Genomic DNA, 26,232 nt, shown 5'->3' on the forward strand with positions numbered 1-26,232 from the left:
TTATCCACCTCGTTCAAATTTTACTGATACGTGTTTTTTGCGATGAATTTTCAACTATCGATATAATAGCGCAAAGTTTATGGCGATAATGTGAGTGCTTTCGAAAAAAAGAAGCAGACGCTGGCTGCTGGCACCTATATTTTTTCAATTTTTGTTGTGCGTTTTTGACTACAATTTGTGCATTGTGTAATTGTCGCATTGACAAGCTTGCATTGCGCCCCACTCTGCATATTGTTTAAACGTGTAAGTTGAAGACGTGCGTGCCAAAATGTCTGAAAGATCCAAAGGTGACGTGTCGCGTGTAAACAACAATGCGACGCGTGTCGTTAAAAATCCACTTTTAAGTGCCTCCGTAACCGGACTCAGCTTCGACGACTTCCCCAACAAGCCACAACTTCTACCGGCGGCACCGCCAGTGGTGCACGCACCACTCCCGCCCACGCCTGTCCTTGTTGCTGGCATACTCAATCGTGGTAAGTGGGTCACACAAAAAGGGTGGCAAGGCTACCAGCTTCTATCACTTGTTGCTTTTGTTTCGTGTGCATTGCTGATAAGCGCGATAGTGACCTGAGCTTGAATTGACTTTTCGAAGATGACTTCATTTTAATTATTTTTTATTGGGCATTTATCAAAATTCGTTTCGTTTCGTTTTGGCACAGTAAACTTATCACTACTAGTAACATTACTCCATGCTGCGCGTGGAGTGCGACCGATAGGTCGGCAATTCCAGAGATATCTTTCGTCGCCGGCAACACCACACAATGCCAAAAATTATCAGCACGATGAGCAGCAACAATAGAATAGCTCCCAGTACGATAGCCGCAATGGCTGCTTCCGTGAGAACTATGTCACGAACATCAATATTAATTGTGCGTACATTCCCGGCCGCATCATGGGCGGAAACACTGACAGTGGGTTCACAGCAAGACGCCATATATGTCGCCTTTAGCTTCTCTGTGGTGCCGGCTGTAAAGTAGTTCCTATAAAAGAGTCCCTCAGAGGGCGTTGTTTGCATACGCAAAATGCCCGATTGCCAATCTTGAGCGGTAACATCTAATGTCCAGAAACGTTCGCCGCAGTTAATGGCATCGGCGGCCACATAGTCGCAGCGACTACCAAATTCCCAAGACAGGGAGGGGCCAGTAGTGTCCTAGAATAATGAGATAAGTTATAATTTTGTGAATAAAGACAACAAAAAAAGCGATTAACTCACCTGCGCATCAATACTAGATATAACTTTAAGGTTAACAGCCTGTGTTGTCCGTTCATTGCCGTTCACGGTAAATGTGATCCTATCAGTCGTACCTTGAGCTGTGCCAGCGGGCACCAGCACTGTTAAACGCACTGTCGTCGTCTCTTGTGGTTTCAAAAACAAACTGCAAATACTTGACTTATAAAATTGTGCTTTAAGCTTGACCTACTTATTCCTACCTCGATGGCGTCAGCTGCACCAAGAAACGTCGCTCATCCGTCACTTGTACGTTCTGATAAACAGTCTCGGCGCGCATATTAGTGACCTCGAAAAACAGCTGCGACATTTGGCCGGCAGCAACAAGCAGCTTTGACTGTGTACTGAGTTCTATCTTTGTGCCACAACGTTGCATCAACATGCCACTCAAACTACTCCTCTGGGTCATGCCGTAGCCAACGTTTGCTGCTGAAACCTGGGTCTGGTTCATAACAGGGCTAGCATCAAGGTGCACCTCCGCGTCGGAGAAGGTCTCCACTTCGGTTTTTGGTGATGGGGACTCTGAATTCTCTTCAGGTTTCCGTTCCTCTGGAAACTTCAACTTAGCATGTGTCATTTTTGAAAATTTAGCCATGCGCGAGGTAGATAATGCACCCGGCATGCGGTTATCATCGAAACGCGTTGGATAGGAATCATGTCCGTTTAGGTAGTAACTATCAAAGCGTTTAATGATATCGCCTGAAATAAAAATCCATAAATTAGTATTTACATTTAAGTGTCGTTCACATCCCCCCATCTACATCCCGTTCCGACCGCACTGTTGCTGTAATTGATTAAGAGATTGGCGTCAACCAATTCTATGACGCTCATTTTCAAATGCTGCCGCTTGCGAAAAGGTGACGCGGTTATCAGCATCGTTGCCTTGCAGTCCTTATCAATGTGCGTTTTTTAATAAATAACAATGTCGATTGTCAGTTCCGTTTATTGCGGCGAACGTGGTACGTGCTTTAATTTCTTAATTATTTATTGCTCTGCTCGCCGTGGTTCATTAATTAAACTTACCTAGAAAGACATCAGCTTTGCGTTCGGCGCGAATAAAAACACTATACACATTAGTGGGCTGCTCCGGTATTAGTTTCAGCGTGAAGGCCGTTGCCTTGCGCAACTTGTTGAGCGGTACGTAAGCATCTAATTCGTTCGCGTCAGCAACTTGGGCAGTATCTCTGTCTTCGGTGGCCGGTTTGAACTTAACAAGTTTCTTTAAATTGATTTCTACACGAAAACAAACGTATAAGTATGTATAAAAAAATTATCAATCGCTTCATAACAAATAAACCCAATTTGTGCCCATCTGCTTCTTGCTTGCCATTCACATTGAATACCACAGCTGTTTGTAACTGCCGTATGATATGTTGCAGGTGCTGCCAGACTGCAGCTTTTCTTTAAAACTGTCGCAGATTATTCATTATATACGTTTTTGTGCACCAAAGCTGCAATTTTTCTTTTGAAAACATTTAACATATTTTATTGGCATTAAAATTAGGAACTGCCGCGTGTTTATCAAAATATTGTAACTTTCATAACCAGTGCAGTTTTTTTTACACAAAGCTGGCAACGCTATCGATTTGTAATACGTAAAAGAAAAACAATTGTTTTTGTTGTGAGTCGAATTATAAACAATTAAACGCCACTACCGTGTAAATAGCCAGGTCGCGTTTTATGTCGCTGCCAAGTCCGTTTTAACCATCGACAATATGGCCAACAGAGTAGTTGAGCTTACGTGTGCGGCCACAGCATCAACAGTACCAATACTTTTGAACTTGGCCATGACAGTGTCGTCTAATTTTCGTGCGTCTGTGTGAATAATTTCGTTATTGCAACAATTCGCGAACTTTTGCAACTAATTCACATATTTTGACGTAATATTGCCTGTTAGTATACATAAACATAAAAATATATATTTGTGTTGTGTGCATCTAAATAACGATTTATGTTAACGTAAAATTTTCGTCTATTTCGGCTCTCCAATTATTCAAATGTAGGTAAATCATGACTGCCAACGTATTAGTTTAATAACCGTGATGACACATGGTTGAGGCTTTTACCGCGATGTGGTCACTACGAAATATAAGTTGATATACCAAAAAATGTGCATAGGTACATGCATACGTATACTATATGCGGCAGCAATTGATTTTTACAGAAATCCTGTGAATGCTATGCTTGTGTACATTACTAATGTGTAGCATTAGTGATAAGAATATTCACGCCAGTCGATGGCAAGTCGACCACGGAGCTTATGTATAGCGTTTTCCGAATAGATAAGGCGACTTCTCCCAGATTGCTCTACAGTTCTTAGTCATAATTGCCTTTTGTCTGGCTGGCGGCTATTTATATGAATTACTATAATCTTTATAGACGCTGACCTTTGCACATTGCGTATGATTTTTTAAATAAGTATGGCGAAATGTACATAATAACACGTCAACAATTGGTGGGTTAGTTGCCATTAAGAATTTGTGCTGCAAAGTTGAGAGTTGTGTTGTTGTGTAAAAGGATAGTAAACAGTGAAAAGTGCAGTGGTTTAAAGTGCAGACACATAACTTAAATACTTACGCGCAGGACAATACACAATTAAGTGGTGCATTTTGGATCGCTGGTCGTGTGGGAATATCAGTTAGAGAGTACGCCAAAGTGTGGTTAATTGGTAACTTATTTGATGCTTTTATTGTATATGTACCATTGGGGCTTGCGCTTAAAACTAAACATTTATTACTGAATGTAAAACGTAAACATAGATAAAAAATTATCCTTTTGTACTACAGTTAATGTTAAGAAATGCAGCCTAAAGTTGAGCATTAATCTAGCGTTTTGGTTAAAGGAAAGCAAAGGAGCTTTGGGGTTAAGTTTTCTATATACAATATCAGCGATATACATAAATACTTGTATAACGCCAATGAGTTTACACACACAAGACTGTTAGTTGCTTGAGCTTAGAGATAAATAAATTACAAATTACAGTAGACAATTGAGACATTTTTAAGACACTGGCTGTAAAGAAAGAGCAATACAGATTCGGAGTTATGTGGGTATTTGTTGGTGGATGTAACGAATGTGCCATAAATTAAATTATGCTTACATATGTTAGGTACGACTTAATGGCTAATTGTGTGGGGTTTATCCCTTAGTTTATTCGTTAACCCGAATGCTGACTTACTGGGGCCACGATCTGGGTCGATCAAAGCCCCATAAACTATGTATTTATGTATATACAACCCTGTTTGGTTAGTATGAGGGAAATATCAATTATAATAGCAATAGCCGAGGCTAGGTTTAATCCTCGATTCTCTTTCACTAACCACCATTGGGCGTTTCCAGCGTCGCACGCCGCATGGGCGCATCGATTTTCACATGCAGACTGGACAGTGTGGTGTCCACTGGCAGTTCAAGCTCCTTGGCACCCTGGTACGCATCGGCGATCAGTGTTAACTGTAAAGTAATGGAACAATTGGTTGAGTTTTATATACATACATACATATGTGTAGTTGCTGTTGTTGCATTACAAATGGCTTGGCGGCTGTCTAGTTTCCTTTCTATAAACAAATTTGCCCTTCACTTTTCTTTCCATAACCTAGTTTTGCACAACAACAACTACAGCAACAGCAACAACCAAAGATGCAACATCATCAGAGCCATCAGCAACAACAACAACAACAACGATAACTTTGCTCTTGAGCCGCCACTGCTGCTGTCATTTGTTTACACCTGCTGGCAGGTAATCCAAGTCGTCTGGCGTCTCACTTGGCTTGGCTGCTGCGCATGGCTATGGATACTTGGGCAACAAACATGGCATGGTATTTGTTTTTGTTATTGTTGTTGTTGTTGTTGTCGTCGTCGTCACTTTCAATTTCAACATGACGGACGCCTGGCGTTGCAGGCAATCTCTAACCATCTCTCTCGCACGTTTTTAATTACACTAATTACGGCAATCGGCGGCAACAGCCAACCGATTATATTTGTACTTTTTTCTCTTGTTTGTACCCACCGTATTGCCCGCAATGTGCTGACCATGCTCGGTGCTCACAATGTGTATGATTTCGCCACCCGAACGGATCGCTACCTCGCCCAGTATGCCGCCCACAGCCTCCTCGGTCTCGTTTTCGCTCGCCGCTCGCTCGCCATACCACAACAGGAAGAGCTGTAAAAAAACGATCAACAATTTGTTATGGGAAGTTGGGAAGCAATTCTGTGACTTCAAGGTTTGTTAAGAGATCCCCTGATAGTTATCACCCTCTTGCATATCGATTGATCCCCTAAAAAGAGTAACCCAGTTCTATTACTCACGCGTATGCGCTTCTTGAGCAGTGTTATGGCCGCATCCTGCACCAGTTCCGTGTGCGGGGGTATCTGGGCCGTTGATATGAAGACGGCGCTGTCGTAGGGCACAAGTTCGGCGGCGTGTAATACGCCCACAAAAGCATCTCCACCTTCGTGTTCCCTGGTGCTATTGAGGCCGGCAATAAATTCACGGGTATTGTTGAAACTGAAGGCAGCAGGTGCGCCTGTAAAGAAAACCGTTCACATGTTGTGGATTCAATGTGAGGGGCCGTTTTTGGCTTCAGAGACTCACCTGCGGCATTGAGCGTTACAAGCACTATTTTCACATTGATGTTCTTATCCTGCAACGCGTCGATGTAGAGCCGCTTGGCTTTGTCGAGTGAGGCGGCAGATGGGTCGACAATTACGGCCAGAGGCATGCGTATGTAGACGTCCTTGATGTAGTTTCGTAATTGATCCGCTGGCAGCAGCTCAGGCCTGGGACTGGACACATGGATATGCTTGGGCTGTTTGTGTGGCATTGTGGTCGTCGCAATTGTGGCCACAGGCGTAGGTGTCGTGGGAGCAGTCGTGGTGCTTGGCCAAGCAAAGCCGAAGCGTGCCTGCAGCAGCGGTTTAGCTGGAACAGGCGGTACGGTGGTCGGTGCCGCAGTGGTCGTTGTTGTTGTTGTGGTTGTAGTGCTGCTACTAGTGGACGTGGTGGTTCTTGTGGCTGCAGCTGTTGTGGCAATCGTTGTCGTCGAAGCTGGGGTCGTGGTTGTGCGCCGCTCCTCACTCTCTGAGTCTCTCTGCTCATCGTAGTAGTAATCGTCTTCGTTTGATTTTTTAAATGCCTTCGGCTTTTGTCGGAATGGCAGTTCCTGATGCTCTTGAATCTGTGCCTGAGGCACTGGTTGCTCAGCCTGATGATTATACAATTCGTCGCTGCTTTCCTTGGAAGTCTGTGTCTGTTGCTCTAATTCCGTTTCCGGTTCATCTTCTGCATAGTCGGAATTATCGTGTTCCATTGGCAGTTTGTTGCTGCTTTCCTTGAGTGGAAAGCGTTCGGCCTTAGCCTTGCGCACATATTCGGGTATCATGGTAGTTGTGGGCTTCGTCGTTGTCGCGGACTTTGTTGCCGTCTCCGCCTGCTTCTGTTCGCTCTGTCCCTTCTCCTCTTCCTCCTGCACTTCATAGTAATATTCCTGAGAATGCTTCTGGGGTTGCTTTTGTGTGGGCGCTTCGTCCGTCACCTCAGCCGCTGTATTCTCATCCTGCTCCACGGATTGCGCTGATGGCGCTTCTGTGGCGCTGGGCTTGACTGTGCTCAACGTGGTCTGCTCCATGGACGTCAGCCCATTATCCGTGTGTGCCGGCATGGCGCCATCATCTTCCAGACTGTTGCGATGCTTAGCCTCCGCTGTCAACTGCTCATTCAATTGGGCCGGTTCGTAGATATCTTCGCTGGCTGAACCCGCGCCATCCTGCGAGCTCCCTGCGTCATCCTGGTAATCGTCGTCGGCGCTCACCATATGAAGTGGCCCGACCAGCAACAGCAGCAGTAGGCCAATAGGCCAAAATATCGTTCGCAAAATCATTTCGACTCTGCGGCTTATTTATTTATCGGTATTCTTAGCTCTTTCAATTTGTTTCCTATGCTTCCAATTCAATGTCAATAGCTAGCGATATCCTGTGGCATATGTGCGTCAACGGCTTCAGTAGAATCTAAAAGCAACAAAAAGAAAATAAGTTATAATGCCGTCTATACTATATATAATTCTTATAAGAATCTGTAACATAATTGTTAATTAGCATTCTTTATTGAATGTGTATTTATTTCACTCTCCAAAGTAAGCTTTTTAACAAATAAATAGCAACTTGGGAAGAGATTTCAATTGTCGAATTTGTCCAAATATTTATGCACATTTTTGAATATAGATATTGAGTGTTGACAGTTTTTTTTTTTTGAATTAATTGGTTGTGTTTTTATTAGCATTTTCGCACCTTAATTGCTACAATTATGAGCCATGATTATTAGCGCTTTTTTCTCTCGCTTTTTTGTTAAATTTGTTTCGTTACCGTTAGACTATTTGACACAACACTTTTGCAAAGTGGAAAGTGAATGCGTTTATTATTCTGTTATTAAAATAATTTTAAATAATTATGGCACGTGTAACAAATTATTAAATATTTACACAAATGAATAATGAATAATTTCCTACGACACAATCTCCCAAAATTCCCCTGTTAGAATTATCCAATAATTTATTCTTTAAAGTCGTATAGAGAGGAATTTGTGTAAGCCAAATAGGTGAAGCTTTAGATTTAATAATGTACTAATCACATTTTATAAATAAATAACGCCACTATCTTCAATTTGAATTTAATTTGATTTAATTTTCCCCATATACCAACACTCTTCAGGAATTAGTGTGTAGGATTTCACGACTGGCGGTTTTCAGTCCGTTTCTTAACAGGTTCACGCTCGTTCTAAGTTGAATATTTTTATCTTTTAATCTATAAGGGAGTTCCCAGTGCAAAGAAACAAGCCTCGCTAGATCGTTGTGTCACGTTGTGCTGCTGATTTATGGTTTCATCGTGATCAACAGTTTAGTTACATTCTTTGAGAGAGTTTAACGAAAGATAGTGAAAGGCAGAAAGCGATGATTTATTAAATTTTGTCATAAATATTGAAAAGAAAATTAGAGTGGGTAGAAAAGAAATTTTGTCTTAAAGCTATATAGTTTATGGGTTTGTTATAGTTTGGTTCAACTGTTTGTATTTGAATATTGATTGTTTTAAGAAAATCAACGATATATGGTCAAGGTTTCTGTCATTTTTCAAACCAGCTGCCGCTGAAGAAAACGATGAATATCGGCAATGCCGTTGACATTAGCAAATGGTTGGTGCGAGTAGCGATAACAGCAAGTAAAACATTGCCAACTTCTTTTAATGACACGCGGGAAATACATAAATAAAAACGAATATACGAAATTGATGGACAAACAGTGGACGCTTAATAAAAATCAAATAAAATTTGATTACGCTATCAAAGAAAACATTGCCAACAGCCCATAATTGTTGATGATAAATAACTTTAAAAAATCAGTGCCCTATATAAACACCAAGTGCTCGATTCTGACCGATTCTGATCTGATTCTGATCATTTAAAAATATTTATTTATCTTTACATAAAACCGGTTTCTATTAGCTTTCATTATTATTCATAAGACTAGTGATACCTTGTGGCTAAAATGAGGTTGAAGATAAACCAAGTATTACGACAATAAATAATAATTTTAATATGTGCAAATTATCTGCATAGACCGTGCACTGTAGTCATAAGTTAGGCTTACGGCTTTACTTAGTGTGACTTTTTAAAATGCGATGAAAATTGTTTAAGCCAGAGTTGGCAAACACGCCATCAACGCAGTCGCAGTCGCGGCGCTGTTCACTTAATTTATAACATTTAATTAACTAAACGCAATTAGCACTTGAATTGTGGCAGCCGCTCTTGGCCAGTGTACAAACAAAATAATAATAATAATAATAAAAAAGCGTAAAAGTGCAAAACGCGTCATGCGAACATTTTGTTTTTGTTTAGTTTTTTAATGCATTTTGTGCCGATTTGTAGAAGGCAGGCAGGTAGGTAGTTGGCGGTTGGCGGTTGCTTGGCTGCCTTGTTTGAATAACAAATTAACAACAAATCAATTTTCAATGATTGATTTCTTGGCAGGTGGAGTTTTTGTCTCGTGATGTGCTGCCTACCAGCCTCCGAAGGCAGCAGCCATTAATTATCGGGTTGTAAGGGAATTTAGTGGTTGGGAGACCATTGAATACCCTATTTGGTCAAGGAATAAATAATATTTGCCACTAGAGCTCATTCAAACTGCTCTAAAAGCAACCCGAGCTCAATTGAACTTGGAAAACAACTTGACTAGAACATCTAAAAAAACAGCAGCAGTTAAGGGTCTCCTGCTACTAAAGGTAGGCGGCGATCTGCCTTGCCTTCTTTTGTCGACTGCATGTGCTGTTAAGTATGCAAAATATCTTGTTCGCTTCTTTTTTATTAAGCGGTCAAGAGATAAAAAAAAAACAAGGCACCGAGTCGAACCCAAAACAAAATGAAATGTTGCACCTTTTTTACTGGCTGGCATTAAAAACAAACAAAAAACATTTAATAAATTAAGTTAAAATATTCTGCGTCATTTTGTATTTTTCTTGTTTGTTTTTTGTTGGCATCAAGTTTTTATTTTGGTATTCGGCAGCTGCACACGCTCTCGCATGTTTTGGAATTCAAAAATTGATTTGTTCGTTTTCGTGCGTCGTTGCAAGGTCAATGCGCATTTTATAAGCCGGTTCGTTTGGCCATTGGTAGGTGTGTGGTCGAACCGTCTATATTCGAAGTATACACAAGTATATGAGAGAAATGCAGTTCAGAGATTCACTCAATTAGAGTTGGATATCAGCTAAGCTTCTGCTGCTGCTTCAGCTTCGCAATTCCGCACCGAGATACCATCGCTTTCATATAACGAAACTGACACGTTCGATGGTTTCATTTAGTTCTTTGGCCTGTGTGGCTTATCAAATGGAATTCTCGATTATAAATACGCATAAGCCATTCACAAGTTGTCAGTATTCATTATGAAATGTTCTATAGGTTCATGATCGCCGCGGCACGTTTTAACTCACCACAGACATAGGCACGTGCAGAGATATGCGTGTATGGATTTGATTTAACAATTTTTCAATATCTATTATCAATTCAAAGTTTAGTTCACACATTTACTCTAACCATCATTTCTGCTGAACACCGATTAAATATTTAAGCGAGAAAAAATTGATCGATAAGATGGATATTTTCAAAAGATTATTTGCTTCAAATGTGAACTATAAATCTTCTTTCTACTAATTTTAATTATCTTGCAGGATTTTAGATTTGTTCTTTCATACTATAGTTCATATTAAGGGAGGAAATTCTTAAAGATCTAAGCAATGCCTTTAATTAATTATTTAAAGATATAGTTCTCTGCATATATCTAAGAGGTAAATGAAATGTTTACAAATATTAATGACTCGATATATGCTGACATTGCGTTTTACCAGAAAGTTCCAAACCCACATAGCGAAAGCATTCCAAGCTAAATTAAGAAATACACACAGTAACAACAAAATAAACATGAAAATAGTGCCATTTACTCATCAATTTGAAGCTTCTGCGTTCACAAACTAAAGATAAATATAGCACACTTAAAAGCAGATTGATAAATAGTTATAGTTTTGAGCTAAGCAACAGCAATAATATACATTTTGATAGCCTCTTTATGCATGTAAGACCGGGTATATTAGAACTAAGTAGAACTCGGCGAAATACTAGCGATTAGCAATCAATTAGAGGTATTAACGGGAACTAGTTATGACAAGCAATAATAATAGCAATAGCGCTCAAAGTTCTCATCAATTATCAATGAATAAATTACTCGTTGGAATTCAATACTTAAATTTCTTTTTAGAAATTTCTCAAATGCTAAATTTAAAATGTTTACGTTTTTATTTTTTTGTAATCTTGGCATTCTTATAAATACATTTTGTTGTTTCTCGACTGAACACGTAGTTGGCTGACGTCTGCCGTCCGTCCGCTTACCCTCAAGCAACACTTGTGCAGACATGAATAACTGAAGTTAAAACAAAAAAACAAACAAACAAACAAATAAACGAACAACAAAAATGTTAACATTTAACATTTCGAGTGCGAGCCAAGACGGCGGACACGACGCCACAGTTCAGCGCGCTTACGTGATTGCCGCGTGAGTGGATCGAGTGAGTGAAATATGATTTTTTATAGGCAATTTAATTTAAATTTTAATTAAAGAAACAACAATGCACATCGCCTGAAAGCAAGTGCCCGTCTCATCAATCAAACAGCCTGCGACCGCAGCTCATTTATTTTATTGAAAGCTTTAGAAATTCTCGAGGAGAATTTGCAACTATTTAGAGGCAGCTGCTGCATCTACATTGTTGTTGTACAAGTAGATGTAGTTGTGAGGCTTAAGTTAAGAACAAAAATGGAATGAAATGAAAACGCGTAAGCATTTATTTCTCGCTATGATTTTCATATCAGTTTTTTATGGCTCGACAAATTAATGAAAATAATTGCAAGAATTATAAATTCAAATTGCGTTCACGAAAGTGGTTTTTGTGCTGATGCTGCCATCAGTTCACAGTTATTTGATTTTGGCATGCAATACTAGCAACAGCAACAACAACAACAACAACAAATAGTTGGCTGGCTCTGTGGCTGACTGTCCCTTTAAAGCTGTGTGGCCCACGCACGTCATTGAGTTAAACATTTTTCTTGACATTGAAAGCGTTTTGAAAAATCGTTTGGTGGTTATTGTTGGCTTTTCAGCACGTAGCGAACTTTACTTTACTTTTTCGCTTGACATATTTATTGTGTTTTTATTTTAATTTTTATTGTTGTTGTTGTTGTCGTCCGCACATTTTCTTTTGTTGTTTGTGTAAACATTTGATTTATATGCAACCATTTTTTGCGCTCAACTTAGCCGAATGCCTTGGCGACCACTTTATACAACGTGTGAGTGTGTCTCTGTATGTATGTGTGTTAGTGTGTGTGTGTGTGTGGATGTGTGTTTTGGCATTTAAGAAACACATTGTATGAGCTTCTTTTTCTGGCTCTGCCAGCTACACAAATCTATTAATCTTTCCACTTGCCTTGTTTAAATCAAATTTCCTTCTGCTTTATTTAGTTTTTTTATTGGTAACGGACGCCACAGTTGCCTGTTGTTAATGTATTTATAACTCGAAATCAATATTCGCTATTCGCAACTGACTGGACTTTGCTTAAAACAAAGGACTTAGGCAACGAACTTGATCAATTATTTCAATCGCGTATTCTCAATAAATTTTCAACACCATTTTTCACACTCACTGCACAATTCTGTGCATTGTTTATCAATATGCACACACACATGCATAAGTGTGTGTGTGTGTGTTTGTATGTGTGTTGGTATGTAAGTAACACACTCTGTGCACCTTGCCAGCAAAAAAAGCAACACTCCGCACAGGCGGCTGGCGGGCGGACGGCTAGCTTCAAAATTTTGTTTCAATTTAACTTTGTTTTTGTTGCTGTTGCGCGCGCTCTCAATGTTTAGTATATTGATTAACCCGTTTAAATGCTTTTCAGCTTAGATGCTGTTGCGTTAACGCGTTGCGCGTGTATTGGTCTCGCTCTCTATGTAAAGATGTGTGTGTGTGTGTGTGAATTTTTAGCACGCGTAGCTGTTTTTCAACACTTGTGGCCGCGACGACGTCTCAAATGAAACTGAAAGCAGAAACCGCGCGCCACACTAAAAACTCAACTCAGCTCAGCTCAGCTGAGCGCAGCGTCGGGCTTGAAGCTCGCGCGTCGGTAACGCCGACGCTAACGTCGGCATCGCTGCTGGCGGCTGCGCTAACTTGTCTTCAGACCAACGGCCCAATGATAAACTTCAGTTAGCACACAAAATATTTGAATAGCATAGAAAATAATAATTGAAAACTATGTTTCACACAACTACAAAGTTCTGGCAAACATCAGCCAGTAAAGCAAATAATTATCAAGCTATTAACATAAAAAAAACCGAACGCCAAAAATCATGTACAAGGCGGCGAGTTATGAGCGTCTCTGTGGATGTGTGTGTGTGTGTGTGCGTGTGGAGGAAGTTCGTCTACCCAGCGTTAAAATGGAGCGTGAAATGAAATTAATGTGTTTTGTACGACACTGCGGGCTGTGCGTATTGATGGCATCAATAAAAACTCAAAAAATATAAACATGCGGAAATGTACAGGCAACGAAAAAAACAACAAAGCAAGCATGGCTTGTGTTTTAAATTAAATTAACTTATAATATGACTGACTTGGCCCCCCTCCACGCCTCTAATGACTAATTAGTCAGCGGTTGACTTTCTTTGTTGCAAGCTCTGCAAAAATTTACCCCACTCCCGTTCTACGAAAACGACGGCTTTGTTTCTAAACTGTGTGTGCTTTTCAAGGTTCTTTTGGCAATTCCAATTACCTACCTGAGCTTCAATGAAACACCATCAATGAATAATGACGCTCTCTCAGAATTACTAAAATAGTTAGTATTTGTTCGAGCCTTTTTTGTAAGCCTACAAGTTATGATTACTAAATAAAGCTGGTGAAGCTTCTCTGTCTGTCATCAATAGATCGACCCTAGGACAGTTTACAACCAACTCACAACTAACTATAGAACTTAGAGTTCTGTAACAATTATTATTCTTTTTGCTTTTTCCTTTTAAATTCGTTTTTAAACCGATTCTACAATATAGATATAGATCAAAACTTGAAGCCCTCTTCTCTTATTATAAAACAAAAAATTGAATTAATTTTAGGGCGGTAGATGCTCGATTCCCAAAAAAAGAGAGAATAAAAGCGAAGTCCAGGAGAATGACTTTTTCGACTTTTTAATATTCGTGTAAACGCCAATGCCGGATTCAATTTGCATTCCAGCATCCAAGTGTGGACGACGTGGTTGGAGCGAAAGATTTACACAAACCCACAATTCTGATTTATTATCTTTCGCCAGTCTGTGAATTTTGATGAACATTAATCAGTTTTCGGCGGGAATACCCATAGCTAGAGCTGAACATATCAGACAATTCGGTCTTACCTATGTCTGTACTCTGTACGCTGTTATGAGACCGTAGTATTCGCGATTATTTTGCACATAAATTCGTGTTATTTGCTTTACGTGCGCTTGGCATAACTTCCTCAAATGTTTTATGTATATTTGTTTGTTGAGTTGTGATTGCAAAAACTATATGAATTGTTCTTAAGGTCTGGAGCGAATAAACCCTCTCTTATAGGTGCATATAAATGTTTATTTAAAGAAATATCAGACAAGTCGTCTTTCCGCACACTTGTTCGCTGCCTTTTGCAGCTGTCCGTCCGCCCCATTGAGAATTTATGCGGCTCACGTAATAATCATGCATTTACCGCTTTCGTTATAATTATGCAATCAATTTGTTATTGCTGCCCGATGTATGTTTGTATGTACTCGTATATATGCACATAAGTATGTGTGTATCATTTTTTATTTGCACTTTATTTTGGCAAAGCAAATTAACACTTGAGCGCTGAGTAAACAAAAAGAAAAAACCCTTTTATATTATTCATTATTTGGCAATACGGTGGCACCAAACTTTTCGCTTTCGTTTCGTTTCACTTGTCAGCCACTTTTCTGTTACATTCGCACATGCGAGTGTACTGAGAGGGCCTTTTATGGATTGAATAAAAACAAGTTACCTTTTGATGGCAATATCCTTTAATTGTCTTGAATTGAATTTATTAATCTCTTATCTATTGCTAAGAACAAGTTACCGTTTAATGGCAATATTCTTTAACTGCCTGTCACTTTCATATTACATTTATTTTCGATTTGAATTAACTGAAAACAAATTACCGAAAATTCTTTCAGTTGAATGTCCTTTTAGGCAGCGTTCACACAATTCGTGGGGCGTTTAGCGCGCAACTAAAATAAAATGCATTAATTACAAGCTTTTTGTAGCCTCACAAAAGTCGCAATTTGCTGACGCGATCCCTGAATATTATATATATGTGTGTATGTATGTTTGTTTGTCTGTGGGTGCCTCATAAATTGTTTAAATATTTAACAATTGGCTGCAAATGCCAGGCACACAAAACAACAACAACAACAACCACACATTGCGTTTATGGCAGATGGAAAGAAAAATAAAACAAAACAAACCGACATTCCCAGAAATATTGTTGTTGTTGTTGTTAGGTTTGATAAGATAATATTCAAGTAGAATCGTTTGGAAATACCCCCAACCAGATGGTGCGTATACGCCTAGTATGCGTCAAATATCCACCGGATACGGCCAAGGGCCTTTTGATACCTAGTGGGTGGCTGGATATTGTGGGAATTACCTCGTATTGTAGGCCTCGAAATATTTTACAAACATTTCACTTGAACTTCTGCTCCTCGCAGGTACCTGAATGAAAAAGGCCTGTTCGTTGCCTAAGTCTTTTGTTTGCCTGCGTGCCTGCCTATCTGGCTTGCTGCCTGCCTGCATTTGCCGTTTCTACTGTTTGCTTTGAACTTTATTTAACGCAAAAAAATATATCAAAACAAAAATCGTGCATATTATTTTTATCATTTTGCCGCTGGCAGACAAACCGTCGTCAGCGTTGCCGTCGCTGCCGCCATCGCTATCGTGCCACGCATTTCATTTAGATTTATTTTTATGTATTTCATTTCTCTTTTGCTTTCGGTTTGGCTGGCTTGGACCTTTTATAGCCGCAGGGTTCAATGCCAAAAATTCAAATGCGGCTCGCACATTGTTGCTGCTGTTTTTTTACATACATATGTGTATACTCTACAACTACAAAGGGTTAAAATGTTCACAAAAGAGAGTGGCAGCCATCTTACCCCTTAACAATTCAATTTATGTGGAGGAATGGTTTTGAAACTTGATATCTCATTTAAAACGCATTAATTCTTCCCTTATCTTTAATATGAAAACATTTTAAATTAACACAATGAAAAAATACATCTTTTGGGCATATTTCAAACAAAACTAAAACGCGTAGACATCACAAAGCTCTGTCTGTCTGAAATTAATTCCAAATTAAGAGAGAGGGAGCAATAATGAAAAGTATTCACACAATATTGCTCATTATTCAAAGATTCTTTCAAAGAATTTAAGAAATAGTTAAATATTAAACCTCAAATGATTTGATGAATATTCAGTGATTGGCAAAGCGCGTTAAGGGTATCCTTTAGTCGCATTCCCTCCACTCTTACTGCTGAGCGTGTTTTAAATTTATTGAACGCTTCATTTTTGGCATGCGACCTGCACGAGCCTTTTCAGCATTTTGGCTTAGTACTGACCCTTGGGAAAAAATCAAATCCAAATTGTGAACTTTAAGGAACGTCTTCAGCTTTTAGAGGCAGTAGATCCGTACTTTTGTGGAAATCTCTGAAATATAATCAAGTTACCACAGTTCCAGGCCGTTGACTAATAGGAAGAAACATTTTCATACTTTGGTAGAGAGAGAAATTGCCCGACTTTAGGGATAATCTCTTAAATATTATCTAGTTCTGTCTTAAGGAGAGAATCGTTGGCAAATAATTTTATAACGCCTTAGTAGAATTATATATTTTTTGGAAAATAAGAACGGTGCTTATATTTATTGAATCGCAATTGCTAATCAATTGTTTAGTCTTTCTACTAAACTAAACACTTTTGAAACCGAAAATTGTAATAATTGCGGGAATATGATTTCACTTCTCTTTGAAATTTCACATACTGCTGTCGAAATCAACGCGAATCTCCCGAACAGCTGCAGTTTTTTAAACAATTGCCGATCATCTTTGGTTTCAGAATTCACAATCTAGTGTTTATAGTCGAAGTAATTCGCAAAAAGGAAGATCAGTTGCTTTGAGCTGTGTACTCAGCTTGTTGGCTTCAACATTGGAATTTTTGTGGCATGCGACGGACAAATGTGTGTGTTTGTGGGTCCTGCAAATGATTTCATCTCTTGAGTTGATGCTCATGTGGGCCTTAATTGTTTTATTTGAGTGCCATTGTGTGAGGAGGCACTTGGCTGGCAGCCAGCCACACAGCAGCGATGTGCCGAGCTCTAAAGTGTTTATGCTGCCAGTTTCTTCCCTGTGCTTTGTTATGGTGTCATACCACGCCACATTCTTCACTTTTATGTGCCTCTCAATTGTGTCTGAGTGCCTGAATATCGGAATATCTGAGTGTATAGTATGAATGTTGTTCTACTTTTGTGCCTATCGCTCGAACTCGAACTCACATCGCGCTTAGACAGCCTAAATGGGTATTTGTTTTAACAATTTGTCAAATGCGTCATTGCCGTTTGTGTGTAAATATTTAATGCACAAATATAACAAAACAGAAACAGAAACAAAAACAACAACAGCAACTCTGAACTAAAAAAAAACTGGAAATTTTCGCTGTTATTCAATGACTAGTCCAAGTCTATTGAACGAACCTACCCCAGCAAATCGTTCTCCATGTATTACACAGTCTGTAACTAATCTATCGACTCGGTTTGCTTTGGACACTTGTCGCTATTGTTGTTGTTGACAGACATTATGTAAATGATAAGAGACGCATAACTGTTGACTCCAAATGTATTTATTCCCCTTCGAGTACTTCACACCAACGCCACAGCAAAACAAACGCCAAAAATAATAATAAAGTTAACAAAAATAAAAAAGGCATAAAATGTACGAACCGCAAAGTTTGTCTTTGAGATTTTGCTTTGAGACCGACAAAGAGTAATGTCTTCTTTATGGGCCCATGTATTGACAATAAATTAGCATAACATTTGTCGATAAACGACTTTGATCGATCTTGTGAATAATTAGCACTGTCCATGTACCCATAAAGCCAGCAAACTGAACAATAAAGCAGAACTTATGATACAGATATGACTTATAATGGGAATTGATTTAAAAACAAAAAAGTGGTAAAAGAAAACTCAAAACTACTTTAAAGAAAACTATTATTATTTGTTGTAAATATATTTTAATATTCAGAGCTTTTCCATTGCACCCAAATTGCATTCATTAGGCTGGATAAATTTTGTTCTAAACTAGACTCTTTTGAAACATTTCCAAGAAAATCTGTGACTTGCATTCCATTTCTGGCCTTCAGTTATCCAATGAATTATTAATTAAAATTAAATATTCCTTTTCCATTTACGTATTTCTATGGAAATGTTTTCTTAGGTTTTGATGTTAAGTCTATTAAAGTCTCTGACAACTATAAATTGAGGCCGAATGGGAAATGAAAACCCCACATTAGGAAAAGATTATGCGTTGTTATTGTAACTTTGTGTAAAAAAGCAATTAATTTCCAGTATATCGCTAATCCATTCGGAACGATGTGCCAAGCCCATCAGCTCTTAATACGACAACAGCCACTGTCTTGTTTTATTCACATTCTACAGCCGAATCGAAATATTCCAAGCTCTACTGTCGCTATCTACTGAGATGTGAGATGTTTTAAAAATACTAGCTTTTAATTCATATAATATTATGGATGTTGGTCTCTACAGCATTAACACAAATCCAGAAAGCATTCTTTATTATGTTACCACTTATTTTACACACATGCATCAACTGATGGAGCAAAAGAGTTAAGACAACCATTGAGTGTGCAGTTCAAAGCGCATCACGTTTCAAGATCGAGGTGAATTCTTCAATGCATTTCATGGCTTGTCACGTTTAGACCGCACTTGGCATGTTCTGGCTTTCTTTCTGGAGGTGTTGGTGGTGTAGTTGGTGGCCGGGGAGGGAGTTATTTAAATGTCATGACATTTACATTTGGCTAATGTCAGATTTTAACTTTTTGCGGTCATCATCTATCCACGATGGCCGCCACTCACTTTTTAATTTTTGCTCTAGCATACAAAAAATGAACAAAAAAAAAAGAAACAAATCATTTGGTATTCTAATTAAAGAAGCAACGCCAAGCAGCCAAGCTAACAACATTAACAACAATAACAATAAGCACAGCAACAAAAATAAAAACTACGTGGCTGACCTGTTTGGTTTGGTGGTGGCGGAGGTTGTGATGGTTGATGTGGTTGTGTTTGTGTTTGTGGTTGGTGCTCGATCGTTGGCTTGTTTAATATAATAAAATTGTTAGATCATAAAAATAAAAACTGAAAGATCCAATTCAGATACACACAGACACACATGCATGCCAAATGATAATGATGCTGAATGAGCGGCCAACCAGTTCCGAGCGGTTCCGTTGTTAATTGTCAGTCCGTCACTCTGTCCGTCCGGCCTTTTTTTTATGGATTTGCATATTTTACAACAATTTGTTTGCTCGCTGCTCAATCTGCAATTAAAAGAACCTGTGCTGATTTCCAGCCGTAAACCGCAACCGCAATCACAGCCGCAACCACACCCACAAAGCAAAACTTTCGAGCAATGTAAATGAGGGGGCAATACCTGGTTCAAGCGCACCGAACAGTTAGGTACATGTTTATAGAGCAAAACTAGTTTGGGGCTTTAAAACGTGGTCGTTAGAAATGCACAAATATATATAGATATGTATTTATATTAATCTGAAATGAAAAACACCTTTCATCCTTGACATTAACACAACAACACAGAACAATTAAGCCCTTGGTTTATTCCTATCTTATCACCACAAATGCAGAAATCAAACAAATGTTTGTAGAGTTATCCTCCATTTAGGATTATAACTTATCATTTATTATGATTACTTTTTTTAACACATTAACACAATTCGGCGATATCTTATTCATCCAACAATGTTCGAACATCGTTCTATTGCTTGGATACAAATAATAGCTTAAGGCCTTTCTGCTATAGCTACTGAAATATATGTGGTTGGATTTTATTTCTCATTGTTAATCAATAAATAAATCTATATTGGTACTTACAGAGCCCAAGACCTTGGTGACCGTCGGCCAATCATCGGCCATTGATGAAACCGAGAATCTAGACGAAATCAATTTGAACGCCTCCAACGACGAAGAGCTCGTTGCCGACAGCAATGCCAATCCTTTGCTAGACCAGATTCCTTCAAACGATTCGTTGCTCAGTCAGGCAGCCTCTTCGTTTACCGCGCTCCCAGCCGTAGCCTCCAACGTTTTCTCAACATTCTCCAAACGCATCTACTCGGGCAGCAGCAGTCGTGAGCGTACGCCGCTTTCGGAAACGGATGACAGCTCTCTACAGCCACAGCTGGAAATCCAACCGCATTACCTACAACAGGCTAATTATAATCAGCAATTGACTGACGGCTCAGCGCCCGCGTTCTACGCGCCACCACCGCCAGCATCGGAGGCTTTGGCGCCGCCCAAATTCTATACGCCCGCAGAACTGCCTGCACTTCCAACGCCTAGCGCCGTACCGCCACCCTCTGTAGGAGGTCAAAATACATATCGTTTTACGGCAAAGAAAAAGTTATACGCGCCAATACCGGGTCTCTCTGAGCAGAAGGCATCGGTCCAGGTTCAACAACAGCCATTACCAATACAGACGCCTTCGTATCCGCAGCCGCATCAACTGCTAGGCGAAACCACTGCAGTTGCTTTCCAGGATCCAAAGCCAGCAGAGGAGCGCAAGCCAGGAGGCGGCCTTTTCTCGCTAACTAGCCTCGTGCCGACGGGTGTTTTGCAGAACATCTCCGGTCTAGTGCAATCGGCCACTGGTAGTTTTGTTCAGCAGCCCCCCAAAAGTAACGAGATCAACTATATTGCCCCTGATCCCACAGCTGTAAGCTACTTAACGCCAGCCACAGCGGCATCTACTGAAACTACAGTGCCGACGTTCTTTACGCCATCGTCGGTTGTGACTGGAAACTACTTCGTGCCCGAAGCAGTACCCCCTCCAGCACCTACGACTCAGACGACAACAAGTGCCCCGCCACCGTCTATAGGTGGTTTCTTTGCACCAACTCCTGCATCACTCTTCGGAGAAAAGGAGCCGGCGACAGCCACTGCAGAGCCACCAGCTGTTGCTGGCCTGTTTCCTGGAAACTCTGTTGCACCAATACCGACCATACCGACGAATATAGTTTCTCCAATAGCATTACCTGCAGCCGTAGAACCTCCACCAACATTAAGTGCGGCTCAGCCACCACCACCAGCCGCAGGACCGTCGTCATACCGTTTGCAAAAAGGAACACGACTGTACAAAAGTCCGTTAACAAGCCAAGAGGTTACGCCTGCCACATTCACTCCTTTTCAGACCTTTGCACCTCAGTCGTTTCCACCGGCGGCTCCCTCTACTTTATTCAATCCTTTTGAACCCCCCAAACCGGACTTAACAGCATCGGAGCTTAGAAGAACCACCCCAGCTCCGCCCGTAACAACAACAAGCCAACAAACAGAGGCGCTGACCGCAGCTCCACTGCCTTCAAGCGCATCTTTTGCACCTCAGCCGTTTCCAACTGCGGCTGCCTCTACCTTATTCAATCCTTTTGAACAAGCAAAATCTGACATAACTGGATCTGATTCTGGGACTATCGTACCTGCTCCGTTTGTGGTACCAAACCAACAAACCGAGGGAATCCACGCAGCTCAACTACTTCAACCGCTTCCACCAGCGGCTTCCTCCACTGTATTTAATTCTTTTGAACCAGCAAAATCCGATATAACAGGATCTGAGTCTAATACAGCCGGTCTAGCTCCGCCTACGCCATTTGAAACAGAACTAAACCAACAAACTCTACGGCCTTCAATCTCTTTAAGCGGGCCTTTACCAGCGCCTCTTTTTGATCCAGCAACATCAACGTCATCTGCAGATCCGGAGGATAACGTTTCTGCGTTTGTTTCATCTGCAATTTCCCAATCCGACAAAGAAGTTTCGTTCATATCAGAAGCTGCGACTATCCCTGGAATTGCTGCACCACCATCACTACCGTCAACAGCTTTCGGAGGTTCAGTTCAAGAAGTTCCATTATTTGCTTCACCAACAACATCATTACCAAGTCAGCCAAGTGGAGTTTTAGGCGTACCTCTCTTCTATCCACCATCTACTTCAGCATCTATAGCCGAGTCTAAAGAGGAAGCTCCGCCATTTTCTCCGACAGCCCCTGCCCTCGGCCTATTAGAAACAGCAAATTCGATCAACGAGCCACTTGAAGGAACGGATCAAGTCTCTTCAAGAGCTGAGGTAGCAACAAACGACGAACCTGCAGCAGCATTATTCAACGCAGCACCACCAGAAAAGAGCACAACCTCTAAGGTCTCTCTAACAACTCAAACAACAACTACATTCTTCAATCCTTTTGTGAAGCCATCGCCACTGGAAACATCCGAAGTAAAGCCGGAATATACAGGCGGATTTATAGGATTCGTGGCACCAGACGCACAACTACAGTCACAACAATCGAGCGACACCTCGCCGCTTAAAGCACAGACCATCGAGCCAGTTATACCCGAAGCAGTACAGCCTCCACCAGTGGGACCACCTCCCAGGCAAAGCGACTCAGCACGGTCTCAAGCTAACCCATTCCGCAGAGGCAGCGAGACAATCCCTCCCAATCTAGCTACTGCTGCAACAGTTCAACCTTCGGCGCTTCTGAACTTCTTCACTCCAGCACCGAGTGACGGTAACTCAGCCAACGACTTCAACTTTTTCGCATCACCACAGCAAGCAGACCAAGGAGACAAGACTGAGCCAGCAGCCAACAATTTCTTTCCCGAGCTACCGCCTCCCATTTTACCGAAGGAGCCACCACAAGCAGCTGCGTGTGAGGCAACTATTGCCGCAATCGCACCGCCGCCAATTGGCTTCGATCAACTGCTGACTCAGCAAACTGAGCAAGCTCAGAACACGCCCGAAATTGGATTAGAAAATTCAAATTTAAACTCTTTCTCCGGCTATTTTGGGGGCCCGGGCCAGGTGCTGCCCCAAATACAGCAGCCGCAACCATTCCAAGCTGCGGACTCAGCCACGTTCTTTGACAACCTAGAAGTTCCAGATAAAGGACCAGTAGGTCAACCCCAAGGGGATATCAACCCAGGCGGCCCCAACGAGGATCAACGCATACAAAACTTTTTCAACAATCCACCGTTGCAGGAGCAACCCGCAGGACCAGGCGATCTGAAGTACGACATTGTGCACAGTGGCTTGGGAGTGAAAAATCTGGAAGCCCGTTCACAAACACCTATTTCGAATCTGGTGGAGCCGCCTTCATCGGCCTGCTCCGAATTTTCCGAGCTGAGTGGAACGCCACAGCGCCAGCCACCACAGCAACCAATAATTCAACAGCAGGAAGTAACTCCTTCTACACAGGTAACTTCCACCTCTGCAGATCTGTTGCAACAACACTACGCCGAGTTGCCGGAGGAGATCCTCAAGGAACTAAGAATGGCGAAGAACGAGAAGGGTCAGGCGACACCACCAATTAATATTGTAAGAGCAATTCAAATCCTTGTCTATATCATATATGTGATTTGAATCATTATAATATATATTTTACAGACTTACACGCCCGTGGTTCGTCATTGGTTCTACAAGAGAAGTGTAGGCACCAAATTCATTTGGACCCCATTCAGCCATTATGATTCGGCATTGTTGGAAACTAGTCTGAATAGCGGTAGGTGCTTCTCATTGGCTAAGCTATAGCAAGAATTAAGTTTTTCTTTTTGCCACACAGACGACTCTACCATTATAGTGGCTGTTGAGGGTGGACGCTATGATGTGAACATCAAGGAACGCACCAAGACGCCCGTTTACTGGGATGGCAAGGCCATCGAGGTGCGTCGCTGCTCATGGTTCTACAAGGGTGTCGACTCCAAATATGTGCCCTATGAAGAGGCCACCGCCCAGCTGCTGGAAACAGAATACAAGCGTGCCGCAGAGACTGGGGAATGGCATCAGAAGATCATCCTCTCGGCCGGCGAGCAGGTTGTTTTCCACGGACCCACAGTCATCGTACACTTCCATCCACAGCAGAACGCTGATACCTGGGGCGGCAGCACACAAAGTACGATGCGACCACGCGTCGTTAAAAGAGATCTGGATGATTTTGTCATCGAGCAGGGCGAGTCACAACGCGTCGATCATTTGCTGTTCATGGTGCATGGCATCGGATCAGCTTGCGATCTAAAAATGCGCACAGTCGAGGAAGTGGGTAAGTAAAAATTTAAAAAGCTATTGCCTTAAAATCAAAGCCTAATGCCAAAATATATCTGGTGCAGTGGACGATTTCCGTAACATTGCGCAACAATTGGTGCAGTCACACTACAAGAACTCCACCGATATGGGGTTGGTGGGACGTGTGGAGGTGCTGCCCATCTCCTGGCACGGTCATCTGCATTCTGAGGAGCTGGGCATCGATGAGAAACTCAAATCCATCACCCTAGAGTCCATTCCTAGGCTACGAAACTTCACCAACGACACGCTGCTTGATGTTCTTTTCTACACCAGTCCCACATACTGTCAGAAGATCATGAACACGGTGGCCACATCTTTAAATGAAGTGTATATTAAATACCGCGCCCGACATCCCGAATTTAATGGCGGCGTCTCGTTGGCTGGCCACAGTCTGGGCTCCTTGATACTCTTTGATTTGTTGTGTCATCAAGAGCCGCTTAAAGAGAGTGAGGAGGAAAATATGGTAAGAAATGGTGTGATACCTTGTCTTGTTTCTGATGATATGCTAACACTGCTGTACATCTAGGAGAATCCTGATCAGCTGCCTGTGAAAGGTAGTGCCTACAACCAGGTGCAGCTGCCTGCTCACCCCAACGATATGCTCTCCAAACAGGTCAGCTATGCCATGGGACCTGCCGGTACTGGTCAGCCTGTTATTAACTATACGCAGCTTATATTTCATCCGAAAAAATTCTTTGCCTTGGGCTCTCCCATTGGCATGTTTGTTACCATACGAGGCATTGATAAGCTGGGTCTAGACTTCCGCCTACCCACCTGTCCGGGTTTCTATAACATATTCCATCCGTTTGATCCGGTGGCCTATCGCATTGAGGCGCTAGTCAATCCAGATATGAATGGCATACGACCCGTACTCATACCACATCACAAGGGACGCAAACGCATGCATTTGGAGCTGAAGGAGACGATGTCGCGGGTGGGCGCTGACATAAAGCAAAGATTTATGGACACATTCAAGACCACATTAGACAGCGTGAACTTCCTAGCCACCGTCACAAAGGCAAAGAAAGAGGCCGAAGAGACGCTCGAAAAGGAAATAAGTCCGGTGGGTTTAGCATAGACAATTAACTGCTATAACTTTTTTAATGAAATGGCAAATTTCCAAATTATTAGATCTTTCAAAAACAAATCGAGGATCGTGAAGATTCCTCCGTTGCTACAACTTCAACGCAAGCACGCAATCGCACCGATTCCAATTCGACAACGGCCTCAGATCCCGAGTTTATCGAACTAGACTTCCCGCTTGGCAAACTGAACGATTCGAAACGCGTGGATTATGTGTTGCAGGAGGCGCCCCTGGAGTTTATAAATGAATATATTTTCGCTTTGAGCAGTCACGTCTGCTATTGGTGAGTACTATAATAAAATGTAATACTATGTACAATAAAATGCTCTTTGTTAATATTAAACCTTTGATTTGCAGGGAATCTGATGACACCATTCTGTTTGTTATGAAGGAAATTTACGCTGGACTAGGCATTAGCACAGATAGTCAGGTGCCACAGCAGTCAATGACCATTGAAAGGCCCAGCAATAGTGTTAGTCAGTCGCTGATGCCCTTGTGAGTTGATTAATTTGTCGGGCCCCCTCCCCAAAATTCACCTGTTGAACACTATTACATAGAAATATTTAGAAACAATTTATTTAGCTCTGTTATTTACTAGAAAATTCATACAAAGAATTTTTACTATGTGCAACTCTAACTTGGTTAATGGTATTATCAATGTAAGAAGCCGAATTGTCCCTTCTGAGTAATTTCGGAACGCGAAGCGCATTACAAAAATTTATATTTACCAACTGCAAATGGATGTTATGCTACTTTTGTAATTTTGCGTTTGTAATTGACTTTTTTCATATATGTATATGTACACTAACAATAGTATGTATGTTTGTGACAAACTTATATTTAATAAATAAATATTTTAAAATGCACAGCAGTGTTTCGGAAACAAATGAAATAAAACGACTGTGTTTCAAAATATAGCGT

At 41.1% G+C, this 26,232-nt stretch overlaps 2 protein-coding genes across 3 annotated transcripts; one reads left to right on the forward strand and one right to left on the reverse strand.

The window, feature by feature from the left end:
- Positions 1 to 212: 212 nt before the first annotated feature.
- Positions 213 to 26,177, forward strand: LOC115631947 (nascent polypeptide-associated complex subunit alpha, muscle-specific form). Of its 2 annotated transcripts, XM_030528801.1 has the most exons (9): positions 213 to 473; positions 20,002 to 23,483; positions 23,553 to 23,667; positions 23,728 to 24,204; positions 24,272 to 24,690; positions 24,754 to 25,290; positions 25,359 to 25,594; positions 25,669 to 25,806; positions 25,910 to 26,177. In XM_030528801.1, exons 1-9 carry the CDS (start codon positions 269 to 271, stop codon positions 25,998 to 26,000), a joined length of 5,700 nt encoding a protein of 1,899 aa, XP_030384661.1. In that variant the 5' UTR covers positions 213 to 268; the 3' UTR covers positions 26,001 to 26,177. The 2 variants fall into 2 exon arrangements, with proteins under 2 accessions (XP_030384661.1, XP_030384662.1); XM_030528802.1 differs by having other exon boundaries at positions 25,669 to 26,177.
- LOC115631949 lies at positions 579 to 15,015 on the reverse strand. The gene is made up of 9 exons (XM_030528803.1): positions 14,988 to 15,015; positions 5,820 to 7,231; positions 5,534 to 5,751; positions 5,235 to 5,387; positions 4,549 to 4,678; positions 2,252 to 2,461; positions 1,432 to 1,927; positions 1,214 to 1,376; positions 579 to 1,150 (listed from the first exon to the last, which is right to left on the reverse strand). Exons 2-9 carry the CDS (start codon positions 7,102 to 7,104, stop codon positions 683 to 685), a joined length of 3,123 nt encoding a protein of 1,040 aa, XP_030384663.1. The 5' UTR covers positions 7,105 to 7,231; positions 14,988 to 15,015; the 3' UTR covers positions 579 to 682.
- Positions 26,178 to 26,232: the final 55 nt, after the last annotated feature.

The sequence above is a fragment of the Scaptodrosophila lebanonensis genome, unplaced genomic scaffold (assembly GCF_003285725.1).
Source record: "Scaptodrosophila lebanonensis strain 11010-0011.00,11010-0021.00 unplaced genomic scaffold, SlebRS2 tig00001412-arrow-pilon, whole genome shotgun sequence".
Taxonomy (NCBI): Eukaryota; Metazoa; Arthropoda; class Insecta; order Diptera; family Drosophilidae; genus Scaptodrosophila; species Scaptodrosophila lebanonensis.

Excerpts from the sequence above, each read along its gene's own strand:
- LOC115631947 (XM_030528801.1), top strand. The coding sequence starts at position 269 with ATGTCTGAAAGATCCAAAGGTGACGTGTCGCGTGTAAACAACAATGCG. Across the intron at positions 24,691-24,753 it reads AGAGTGAGGAGGAAAATATG|GAGAATCCTGATCAGCTGCC; the intron begins GTAAGAAATGGT and ends CTGTACATCTAG. Across the intron at positions 25,291-25,358 it reads TCGAAAAGGAAATAAGTCCG|ATCTTTCAAAAACAAATCGA; the intron begins GTGGGTTTAGCA and ends CCAAATTATTAG.
- LOC115631949 (XM_030528803.1), bottom strand. The coding sequence starts at position 7,104 with ATGATTTTGCGAACGATATTTTGGCCTATTGGCCTACTGCTGCTGTTG. Across the intron at positions 5,388-5,533 it reads TGCTCAAGAAGCGCATACGC|CTCTTCCTGTTGTGGTATGG; the intron begins GTGAGTAATAGA and ends GTTTTTTTACAG. Across the intron at positions 4,679-5,234 it reads AGCACATTGCGGGCAATACG|TTAACACTGATCGCCGATGC; the intron begins GTGGGTACAAAC and ends ATTACTTTACAG.